General features: G+C 49.2%; 1 protein-coding gene across 1 annotated transcript; it reads left to right on the forward strand.

Moving 5' to 3' along the window:
• The first annotated feature begins 80 nt into the window (after nucleotides 1-80).
• On the forward strand, nucleotides 81-6,453 carry CRYGS (crystallin gamma S). The gene is made up of 2 exons (XM_042821010.1): nucleotides 81-4,021; nucleotides 5,399-6,453. Exons 1-2 carry the CDS (start codon nucleotides 3,722-3,724, stop codon nucleotides 5,669-5,671), a joined length of 573 nt encoding a protein of 190 aa, XP_042676944.1. The 5' UTR covers nucleotides 81-3,721; the 3' UTR covers nucleotides 5,672-6,453.
• Nucleotides 6,454-12,591: the final 6,138 nt, after the last annotated feature.

Here is a 12,591-nt window from a genome sequence, read left to right on the forward strand (position 1 = left end):
AGTTTTACCTATACAATTATTGTTAGGGGAACACAGCATCTTCACTTCTTCAATGAACTGTGTACTGGTCAGCTGAGAGAAAAGCACTGATTTCTTAATAGCAGTGGAGCTGAAGTCTTTGCAGGCTGTCTTAGTGCAGTATTTTGACACAAACACAATCTCCTACATTTGTTATTTCTTAGTAGACTATCAACTTGAGTGAGTCCCACTCTCACGTTGTGTTGGTGGACCCTCTCTTGGGGAGGTGTGCTCATAGCTGAGCACCTGAGTGAGCTAGGCAGAGTATGCAGAGGCACTGATTGCATGGATGGCCAAATGCAGCAGCTGTGTGATTTGTTAGGAGTTATCCACACTGAGGGTGGATGGAGGCAATGGAATTCAGTGCCCTGGGGCTCGTGGCAGTCAGGCTGCTAGTTACAGAAGGTCTCTCTGGATTCCTGGGGAGGCAGTCCATTTGAATTAGGAATTGGAGCTGGCATCAGGTACTGATTTGGGGTCTGGTAAACGTGTGCTCATCGTTACCAGCTGAAGATTTGGCATCTTCAGAAGTTGTGCCTTAGGAAAGCATTTGTAAAGCTGAGCTTTTCAGTATCTGAGGGTGAGTCTTCCTCCAAACCTTCAGCACCTGTCCTCTGTCACCTTGGCTGCTCAGTGTCACTTGAGGACCAGACCTTGCTTTCTGTCAACACCTGAGCTCTGGGTCAGTTCTTAATGAAAGCAGAGTTATATTCATCTGCAGTTTTTGTTCTTTGGCACTGATGGTAGTTCTAGTTCCAGTTCCACCTCTGTTTTTAAGCACTTTGTAAAGCTGTAAGATTTAATTCTAAGGCATTAGGCAATACGAGGGGAGTTTTTCATATTTAGTCAGCGTCAGTGCAGTGGAGCTTGGAGATGTCCTGCTGAACTTGCTGGATTGCCTTCTAGTAGGAACTCGGTTCTGGTTGGACTCTGAAACATCTGTGGATGTCTCCACTGCTTGCTAGCACTGAGAGCTCTGAACAGCAGTGCTAGATGAATCAGAACACCTAAAATGGGGAAAGGATGAGGTAGTGCTGTGCCTCTGTCACTGACAATTACATGTGAGTGTAACTTCGTACAAGGTGCAGCAAAGCTGCAGCAGTGTGTGTGGGACAGCAGAGAAATAAGGTCTGTGTGTTTTAGGCACGGCTGTGCCAGCTTCGTGCCCCTTTGTCTTGCTAAGCCTTTGGGATGCTGCAGTGAATAGCTGCAGAGGTGTTTGTTATAATGCAGTGGCTTGGGGAGAGGTGTGGATAGACAGAAGCCAGTATTCCTCTCCCTCCCTGCTCAGTGGGCCAGAGGAGGGCAGAAGAAACGATCCCTTGCTTGAATTGCAAGCAGTGGGGTAAGATTTTTTGAGTGGAATTTATCACTGGTAAATTTTGTCAGCTCGGCTGAGGATATACTATAAAAATGCACAGCATCTCTGCTGTAAAGTAGGCCCTTTAAGCAGAATCTGTTCCTTGCAACCCTGTGCTCTACCCTGTGCATTTGTCCACCCTTTCCTGGCTGCACCCTTCATTGTGAGGGAACGTTCTCCAATAAGTACTTGAGTTTCTTCCTTACAGATGGGGATAGGCCTCTTTAGAGCTGACTGGGAACAATTCTTGTTTGACATGCTTACAAGGAGGAGAGCAGCCAAAATAGCCCCCTACACCCCCGTTTTCCAGGACTGGGCAGGGGGCTGTGTGTTTTGAGTGCGTTTGGCAGAGTTTTGGTGTTCTGACTCAGCAGATGATGACAAAGGGAGGACGGCGAAGCGTTCCTTTATTCCATAATCCTGTTTGCTTTTCTGGAAACGGGCTATAGCCTCAGAATCACTGACTCAATTTTTGGATCCTATTCTCATGACAAAGCGGCTGTCTGGTTTCAAACAAGCCCATTATAAAAAGGGTGCCTGGGTCCTGCCTGTTTTATAACAGGTCCTGACTCGCCTCCAGCACTGGGAAGTTTGGCTGGAACAGAAAATGTCCAGGGCTGGACCAAAGGTAAGCTTGTTTGCAGCCTATACACAATATATACATGAGCTTGATTCACTATGTGCAGCAAAATGTCTGGGATGAGTTAAATCAGTGAATGAGTGCAAATCTCATCTTTTCTCTGTGCCACGCTCATGTTGCAGAGAGGGAAAGAAAAGGCAAAGAAGACCATGAAACGGTATTTCCCACAACCTAAGCAAGTGATGTGCCCTAGAAAGAGGTCACTGCCCCTGTGCTGCTTTATTAGGTACTGCTAAGTATTGCTTACAGTTGCTGCTTATGAGTTTCCTTCTAACACAGCTGCTGTCGGGAAGAAATGTGGTAATTGCTGTTAGGTGGCCGATGCAGTATGAGTTTTGCAGTCATGTAAGGAAGATCTGCTGGGGCAAATCTGTTATCTGCCAGGTAAGCCCCAAAGAAAAGTTTGGACAGTGAGCAGCTAAGGGGATATCACTGTGAGCAGAGCAACTGAATGGCTTTACTGACAGGAGGCGATTTGCATCGGAGTAACGTGTGACTGAGAGGAACTGACGGATCTGGAATTGAAATCTGCAGTTCACCTGTCATCGTCCTGTGGGTGGAAACCATCTGCCTCCTCTGTGTCTGTAGCATCACAGGGAAGTTGAGAAGTGCTGAGTGAGGGACTGGAGTGAACTGGGGGGGTGTGAAGGGCAACACAGGCGGGCAGGAGCCGTCTCCTTCAGTCTCTATGTGCTTTAGAAAGAAAGCAGCAAACCACACCTCTAGTTGGTCACTGCTTAGTGGCTATAGTGTACTTTTCTGTGGCTTTATAAATACAGGGAGAATATCTCCCAAGGAACAGAAAGTAGTGTTGAATTGAAAGATACTTGTGCTCCTCAGGGTGGGAAGGGGACCTCAGATGAGCTCTCTATTACAAAACAGAAGGCCACCTTGGCCAACTTAATAGGCAGATAGGTTGCTGTGATAGGGCACGTGAACCCTGGTCAGTGTGCTGGTCACACTGACTGACCAGCAATAACAGTGGCTAACTTATTTTTTACAGAAAGTGAATGTATAAAAAAATATAGTGAGGTTCTAGATTTGAGTCTAGTTCCAAGGCTGAGATGGCAGCCTTGGACTGTATTTTTCACAGTGATATTAAATCAATACAAGAAGCCAAGATGCTGTAGGTGAAGTACAGCTAGCTGGGATCAAGAGGTGATTGTGTATCTTAATGCACTATGGAATAAACAAGGAATCAGCTGGTTGATGTTTGCTATGACTGGGAAAGCTATGACCAGGGAATACTGAGACTGCTGGTGTTTCTGCTTTGCCCTAGCACTAGCTAAGTCTCCTCTGGGGACAGAGGGTGAAGAAGTCAGGCTGGTGTGCATGGAAAAATGGATTACAGTCCTGCGTGTTAGATGTTTAAATCACCGGGGCAGGGAAAATTCTGTCCAGAGTAGCTGTGGGAATTTGCTGAGGCAATTTCCAATGTTGCCAAACGACCCAGGCAGCATGCATGGGGCTGATGCCCTTCTAAGGAAGCTTGAAAAGGGCAAATGCTGCCTGAGTCTGCACGACGTTGAATCAACTGACTTGCACATCAGTTGTCCTTTCTCTGGAACAGTTGAGTTTGGGAATTCATTTTTTTGCCTTTTTTTTTTTCCTATCTCTCTCCATGTTGGAGGCAGCAGGGGTTACAGACGGGCTCAGATTATGGCTGTGTGCTTTGAAGCGATGCCCTTCCAGTGGCAACACCAATGCTGCTCCTGGAGGGAGGCGGAACCCCCTGCTTCTCTCCCCTGCTGGTCTTTCAGGTCACCTTCTACGAAGACAAGAATTTCCTGGGTCGTTGCTACGAGTGCGACGCCGACTGCCCTGATTTCCACACCTACCTGAACCGCTGCAACTCCATCCGGGTGGAGGGAGGCACCTGGGTGGCCTATGAGAGGCCCAACTATTCGGGGAACATGTATGTGCTGAGGCGGGGGGAGTATCCTGACTACCACCACTGGATGGGCCTCAATGACCGCCTCGGCTCCTGCAAAGCTGTCCACATAGTAAGTGTGATGCTTCCCTAGGGGTGTCTTAGTTCACCAACCTGCCACTTCAGTTGCTTTGTCGTGTCATAGACGGGCTTGGGTTGGAAGAAACCTCAAAGACCATCCACTTTCAGCCCCCATCACGTGTGGGGTTACCTCAGATTAAGTTGCCCAAAGCATCCCATTCATCCTGGCTTTGAGCATCTCTAGGGATGGTGCTTGCTGGTAGCCCCCATCTTCCTGGGGTCCCTAAGAAGAGGACAGCAATAGGTGTGTGGCACCAAGTCCCACAGCTGGCGTAATGACTTTGGGGGGAAGCAGCCTCCAATCTGGCAGGGTGGGAGTATGGTGTTAGAGCTGAGTGTTACTGCCCTGGTGTCAGTACCAGCAGCATAGCTGATGCCTGGTGGGCACAGTGTTGATGGGTCAATAATTGGACTAGCTGATCTTAATGGTCTTTTCCAACCTTAATGATTCTATGATCTGTGCATCACTGACGTGGGTAGCACTACCATGATTTGCCATTGAATGGAGCAGGTCTTAAAGCTGCAAGAGGTTTTTGCTTTCATCTGTTGTGGGTTTGAGGTGTGAGTAAACCCCTTAGCCTAGGGATAGTTGTCAGCTACTTTAGAGCTCTGAACTACTACAAGGGTTGGAGCAAGAGCACGTGGGAGGTGTAAGAGCAGCAAAGCGTCCTCCACCGCCGTGAAGAGCAGAGGTGATGCTGCATGTCCCCTGTGCTTGGCTTCCCCTCCCATACATGGGGAGGTGGCATGGGGACCGACTGATCGTAGATGTTGGTTCAGAGCCCCTGGAGCAGTGACACAGAGCTGTGAGACCCTGCAGAGTTTGGCTGGGGCTGGTAGTGAGAACAGGCGGAGGGGAGGCGGGGGGAGACTGTGTCCAGACAGCCACAGATTAAAACCACCACGGTGCCTTCAGGCAACACAGCGCTTGAAATCACAGTGGAAAATACCCGTGCTGCGTTTGCCTGTAATACAACCCAGCTGGGGTCAGCAGCTCATTAAACTCCTCATTGCCCAGAGGAGCGGGGAGCAGAGGGGTGCATCCCTCCTGATGCTCGCACTGAGTGGCTACAGGCTTTGAGCAGGCTGCCTGCATGGGATAGAGCCCAGCACGTGTTCATCTCTCTCCACACCCATCTGGAACTTGGGCTGTGGTGGGGGTTTAGGCTTAAAGTGCTCTTTGCGTATGATGCTTGGTCAAGAATTACCCCACACTGTGTTTAGGGGCTGATGTGAGCTATTCAGAACCATGCTGGTGTGTTGGGGTGTTGGTGCTTGACCTGAGCTTGGCTGTGCCTTGCCTCTGCTTCTACCCCAGACGCATCCCAAACCCCCTGCAATTCTCTCCCTTCTCCCTTCTTCCTTCCAGCCAAGTGGAGCCCAGGGCCACATCCAGGTGTTTGAGAAGGGGGATTTCGGTGGGCAGATGTTTGAAGCCACTGAAGACTGCCCTTCCATCCTGGAGGAGTGCCACTTTCGTGAGGTCCACGCCTGCCGGGTGCTGGAGGGCATCTGGGTGTTTTATGAGCACCCCAACTACCGGGGCAGGCAGTACCTGCTGCCCAAGGGCGAGTACCGGCAGCCAGTGGAATGGGGAGCAGTGACCCCTGCCGTCCAGTCCTTCCGCAGCATTGCTGAGTGAATGGTGGGGAGCTGGGCCCCCAATAAAGCACTTGAGTCACTCAGAAGCTCTGTCCCGCTTTTTCCCCCATGTGTGAGCCTGTTAGCCAGGTGCTTTCTTTGGGCAGAACAGTCTCCACCAGCTCCCACTGCCTCCAACTCTGGTCTCCAGCTCTGCAATGGGCAGAGACTCTGGAGAATGGGGGTTGCTGGGCATCCTGACTGTATTAGGACCACTAAAATAGGGAAGTTAGAAGAGGATAAAGAGGTTGGACGTGGACAGAGATAATGATCACCTCTCAAAACTGAGTTCTGAGATTGCTGCTTGGATGTTCCCAAAGAGCAGCAGAGGATAGGAAGCAGTGAGTCCCCAGGCCCTGGAGACATGCACTGAGCAGAAGGGGCCACCGGGCTCCCGGTTGTCCCACAGTTTGGAACATCTGCTTTGCCCTGTGCCACTAGATGTCAGGCTGGTTGTGCCCATGCAGGAAGCAGTGATGCAAGTCCCTCCTCGTGGGGACTCCAGCCTGTTTGCATGTGGAGCAGAGGGACCCCAGGCTAATGATGGCAGTGGAAGCAGAGCCCTTGCAGCCACGCTCCCCAGTCTCCTTGGTTGATGTATGAGGTTATTACAGAGCAGGGAGGCAGGCAAAGTGATGTTTGTCAACCTGCAGCCCCCGGGAGCACAGCTCCCTGCAAAGGGCGATGTGTGTCCCCATCCTCCCCCAGTCCCCCCTTTGCTCTCTGCCACGTCTCTCCTTTCCTCTGAGGTTTAATTCTGTCTTCTCAGACACTCCAGCATTACCCAGCTCTTAGCAATTGGGGTCGGTGCACGAGCCATCCCCCAGCACCTTGATCAGCTTCCAGCAAAGCTCTCTGGGACCCTCCCTGGGAGATCTAAAGGTCACTAGCTTGAGTGTGGCATGCATCTTGGGTTTTGTTGCCTTTCCCATTTTTACATGGAAGATCCTTGCAGGTGGGATAGCAGCTGGTGAGTTTGGGCACTGCGATTCCTGCTGCCCCCCCACGTTGGGGCACCAAGCTCTGCTTTGCCCCTGCAGTCACATTACCTCCCTGCGTCCTTCCTGTGCATCACCTAAACGCAATTATCCCAGCTCTTCCCCTCCCCATCCTCCTGCCCTCTGGTAAATTCCACATTGTACCCCGAATGCTGGCAAGCAAGGCAAACAACAGTAAAATATGCTAGTTGTGTAGGTTTTATTTTATTTTATTATTATTCCTGATTACTTTTTCCACTGGGGGCTCCCTCGTTGCGGGTGTCTGGGAGCAGCGGGAGCGCAGGCCATCCAGCCCAGCCCGCTTGATGGCTAATTTCCATTTTTCAGTATCAGGGGGTCTGCTCCGGTAATTGGCATGCAGATTGAGTCTGATGGGCCTGTTCCATATGAGAAAAGGCTCCTCTCGTTAGAATAAGCCAACCCCAGGCTGATGGATGGGGCAGAAGGAGGTCATTGCGAAAGAGAATACAGTGATATGCGTGCACAAGATGGGAAATTTCTCCCCCCTCCCCCCCCCACTTTCTTTATCCGGCCAACTCTAATCTATCATATTTCATTGAGACAAATCCTGCTCCGTTTCTTTCTCCTTTTTCCCTCGAAGGGAAATGTGCTGGAACCTGCTCCTGGATTTAATAAGAAGATGGTGTGGTGGCGAGGGAATTAAAGCGGTGCCATGGTTCATTAGCAGCTGGGGAGCGCGCCGAGCTGGCCCAGATGTTAATTACACTTTGGGAATTAATTTCTATAAGGCGCTCCTCTCCTCTATCATCCCTAATCCAGCAAGCACGCCAGGACTTCTCACAGCAGAAGCTGCAGGGTGGGCATCTGTCCCCTCCTCTGTCCTGTCTGTCTGTCTGTCCCCTGTCTGTCTGTCCTGCTGCTACATACCTTCCCCTACGTTACAGTCCTTGGACCATAGCTAGGCAGTCTTGACAGCATGCTTTCAAGCCATGCAAAGCAGATTCAGAGGCAGAGCCAAGCTGCTCCATGCCCTGTGTTAAACACCCCAGCTTGGAGTTCCCCTACAATCGCAGAGGGAGATGGAGAGAGAAAGGCACAGCACTCGAGGGATCAGCTGTCCCTTTGACAGTCCCCAGCAGAGGGCAATAGAAGCAAATGCAAGAGGCAAGACTTTGCAAGTGATGTGCAAGAGGAGTAGTTTGCAAGCCAGGGACATGCAGGCAGGATGATGTGCAAGCAGAGCCATGTGCCAGTAGAATAATGTGCAAGCAGTGTGATGTGCAAGCCCAACCACGTGCAAGTGGAATGATGTGCAGGTAGAGGTAGGTGCAAGCACAGGCTTATGCAAACAGAGCAGTGTGCAAATGAGGCTAATGAGTTATAGAATCATAGAATCACCAAGGCTAGGAAAGACCTACAGGATCACTCAGTCCAACCATCCACTGATCACCAATAGTTCTCAATGCAATGGAAGCAATGTACGAGTGAGGGCAAGGTGCAAATGGAGCAGTGCACAGGGGGAACGATGCAAACGAGATGTGCAAGTAAAGCAGTGCTTGGGGAGGTGGGGCTTTAGAAAGCAATCAAAGCAAAACAGAGCAATTGAGGAGTATTTTCATAGAATCATAGAATCTTTAAGGTTGGAAAAGACTTCTAAGATGATCAGGTCCTACCACAAACCCATTCCCACCATCCCCACTAACCACGTCCCATTGGTTCTCCATTGGTAGGACTGAAATCGGAGTGCAAACGATTGCTTTAGGTTTGGAGGGAGAAGGAGATCTTTGAGAGGAGAAGATAATGAGGGCAGTGTTCCTGCCTGGGTTCCCAGACCTGGCATTTTTGGGGTTAGGAAATCATCTCATTAGAATGACACCAATGTGCCCATCTCGTAAATATCCCCATTCATTCTACAACATGATCCAGTACATTGGGATTATTACCTGTTCCAGCCTAAGCAAATGGCAGACAGCTATTTCCTAATGGGGAGGTGTTATGGCCACTTATTAACGAACAGTGCGTCGTTAAGAGGGGAGAGATTCAGAGGTCCTAAATGCATTTCAAAGGACACAGTGCAAGCAGAGCCCACCGTTGCATATCTGGGGAACATGGGCAAAATTTCTAGCAAGGAATATACTGGGCTCAATGTAATTAACTAATTCTCAATCAAAAGGGTTTTAGAACTGAATGGTCAGGGAATTCAATTATGGGTTTCCTAATGAAGCGCCGTGTGCCAAAGCAGGGAAGATCAGGGCTGAGATCAGGGCACAGCTCTTTCTGTGGGGCCACTGCACATGTCCCCATGGCAGCTGGAGGTGTTCCACGTGGTGTGACCCCATAGCTGATTTTCGTCACCCCATACCTGATATTTCTCATCCCATACCTGATTTTTGCCATACCAATGGCTCCTCTAGGCCAAAACTTATGGATGGGGCTGGGGGACTTGGGTCCATGCAGCCCATCCCATAGCACCTCCCAAACCCCCTCTGGAGACCCCAGCAGGGGATGTTTCCCCCTCCACCCCCCAAAACCAGCCTCCAGTTAAAAGCAACATTGTTCTCCGTGTATGAAAGGAGCCTCCTCCAATCCTCCAGTAGTTTCCCTTATTATAGAAAGTTGGTTTGCTCACTTTACAAAGGGAAATGTATTATGAATCTTCCCTTCATTCCCCTCCTTTTTTTTCTCCACGTTTAACAACCGATTTGTGTGTTGCATGAAAGTTACACAGTTCTTTAGATGCATTTGCTATTTTATTTTCTTTCATTCAAAAATATGTCAGTAATCTTTTTGTTAACATGAAAGATAAAGGATTAGTAATGCAAGATGCAGTTTTCTTGTAACCTTCTTGAAAGCAGACTATAGTTTCTTATCTGGCTCTAACATTCATTTTCCTGAAATGAAAAAAAAAAAAAAAAAAAAAAAAAAAGGACTTTTAAAATGAAATAAACTATATTCGATTCAGAGGAGAAGCACTAGCGAAGAAATTTATTGCAGCTGACAGAAGGGAGAGCTGCACAGAAGTCCTTCTGCTGCAGCAGCCGGCTCCTCTCAAACAGAACCATGCACGCATGCACACCCACGTGCACAGGGAATGCAGCTTCAGGGGGCAAAGCAGCAAAGCCAAGCCTTGTGCCATCACTGACACATCACAGCTTGGGTCTGGCAGCCATGGCAAGCTGCTGCTTGTGAGGCATTGGGCTGTAGAGCTGGTGGTGATAACTGCATGGAGAACATCCAGCTGGGACATCCCAAAGTGGACCTGGGCTTGGTTAGTGTTGGTGTTCATACTCACTGCATCCCTGTTGGGTTTGGTTTTGTCTTTGAGTTTGGCTTGTGAACCTAGTGGCTTTTGGGGTAATCATGGTGCAGGGTGTCCTGCACACCTTGGAGACTGCAGGGAGCAAGAAGAGGTGGTATTCCTAGCACTGATGTCTCTTGAGCAGCATATGTTCAAGGGAAGGTTGCTGTGGTGGTCATGAGTGCAGCCCAAACTCTCTGATGGCTGTGGAGCATCACAGTGCATGCTGTGCCCATGGCATTAAGTGCCCACAAGCAAAGCTCAGGTAGAATCTAAAAGGAGATGGATGAAACGAAAACCTGACCATTGGAGCAGGAATTATAGTCTGGGACAGGAGGGATGGAGGCAAGAGCTATGGTGTGGGTCAGGAACCAGCAGTGCTTGGAGGAGCCATCACAGCTGGGCATGCAGAGTGCCCGGAGGTGGTGCTGGTGTCTGCAGCTCCTAGGCTGTGTGCTGTATCTTCTGCTGATGGCTCACAGCACCATGCTCTGTGTAGTCCTTGGGTGGACCAGACGGACCTGCTGTCATTTCTGACCCCAGCCATTCTGGGATTGTCTGCCAAGGGAAAACCTTACATCCCTTTGCTTCGTAGACGCGGAGAATGGAAGGTTTCAGTTTGCACCAATCTCCTTGGGTGGAGAAACCACGGCTGTGATAGCAGAAGAAATGCAGAGAGCCCAGGTGGAGCAATGACCCTGGGGCCTGAGGGTTAAATCATGATATAGAATGTCAGATTTCTACAGCAATTAGCTAATGGGTCCTGAGCACGTGCAAGGTGCTTTCCCCCCATCACGTGCATTTGGTTAATACTGAGTTGGCGCTATAGGGAGCTGTGCTTTCAAGTTTGTTTATAACCTCATTTGTTGTTTTGCTCTGGAGAAACTTGATATTTTCTATTGCCGATGGAAATGCTGATGTCTTTTGTGCGTGACATAGCTTGCATCCTGCTCCTTGTGCAGGGCTTCACAATCACAAAATAAAACAAGGAGGCGTCGTCTTTGGGCTCAAATCTTTGTCTTTAGAGTCCTGTGCCAGCACATCTGTGCTTTCATTTGAGGGAAAGTGGGTTTTCATATCAAAGGGGCCCCCCCATGACCAAGCCTTCCCTCTCCCCCTCTCTGCCCCGGCACACACGCTCTTTTAATATTTCATATATTTCCTAAGCTTTTATGCCTCTAAAAGAGAAGTGAATTTGTGGAGAGTTGAGCTCTCTAGAGCTGTACTTCAGAGCTGGGAAGTAATTCAGGGTGAAGCCTGTATTAATCTCAGGTGAGAGAGATATTTAAATTCAGGCTACCAGTGTGAATATAAAATGGGGATCTCTTTACAAAAATTTCAAATTGTAATATGCAAAGCTTAAAGAAAAGAAACCCCAAGGGAACAGCTTTCTTCCGGAACATTTTGTTCCAACCATCATCTCTTTACCTTTATTTTTTTATTTCAGAAACCCTCCCTTTGCCATTTTGTGTATTTTTTTTATTTTACTTTTTTTTTTTTTTTTTTTTTTAAATTAAATCTCATAGAGTTTTGAAAGATGAAATTCTCCATCACGGGGAGAACGGCGGTGGGGCGAAGGAGGAAGAAGTGGAAAACGATGTGCAGACCCAGATTTGAGCTGCAGCAGAAGGAAGGGACCCGCGGCCCCTGCCGTGTTTTTCTTCTCCCCCGCCCTATTTTCAAAGCAGATGCATGGGGTGAAGAGCTCAAAGGCATTGCTGGAAACCCTTCTGCTGCTCTGGGTGCAACAGTGGGAATTGGAACTGAAATCCTAACCCAAATCCCCACCGGGAGGGAGGTTGAGGCAGAGCACGGTGCCCTTGCTGTTGCTGTCAGCTCATGGCACGCGTCCACCCGCTTTCTCCTTCTGCACAGATAACATGTTAGTATCGATCTCTCATCCCAGGCAGCCTATCTGGGAGTGTTTCAGTGGGGAGGTGAATTGGTTTGGCAGTGGATTGAGCCCGGTGTTGTGCTCCTGCCGCTGCTGCACGCCCCTCTGGCTCCCAGGTCAGGAGGAATATGTGACAGATGACACGCCATTATCAGCGCCGTCAATTAATTAAATTACACATTATGCTTATGAGAGTGATACACTGAGCCACTCTAGATTAAGTGTCTCAATTAAGTCTTTAATTTAGATTTAATAAGTAAGTTATTATATGCTAATAAAAGATCAATTAGTTGTTAAAAGAGCATTGATCCAGGTACAATAATTGTGTCAGGGCGACAACTAACTGGTGTCGAGGAGATCGTGTGAACAGCATGGGTACAGTTGGGTATCTGGTGTTGTTGGGGCACTTTGTGCTGAGCCCTACAACCCCTTCTGCAGAACCCAGGCTCCCCATGCTATATAAGGGTGCTGGGACAGCTGGATTCAGTGAGTCTTGGCATGGTGAATCCTTGGGGCTCAGTGTGAATCGTCACTTCTCTTCCGTGGGATAACCCATGGGAAGGAGCCAATCCCTTCTTCCAAAACTCATCTTGATGTGTGGTGGGCGATGCAAGTGATGCTCCCCATAGAAACCCCATGCTGTCATCCTGATGCCTGTCCGCCCCTTTATCCATCAGCCTCGGCTGCTCTTCCCAGAGGGAGATTTTGGGTGAGCAGGGACCACTTGGGAGCCTGAGGCTGGGCTGGGGATGGCAATAGGGGTGAGGATG

Source organism: Centrocercus urophasianus, unplaced genomic scaffold (genome assembly GCF_019232065.1).
Source record: "Centrocercus urophasianus isolate 14NV4802_14NV808 unplaced genomic scaffold, USGS_Curo_1.0 seq_19, whole genome shotgun sequence".
NCBI lineage: Eukaryota > Metazoa > Chordata > Aves > Galliformes > Phasianidae > Centrocercus > Centrocercus urophasianus.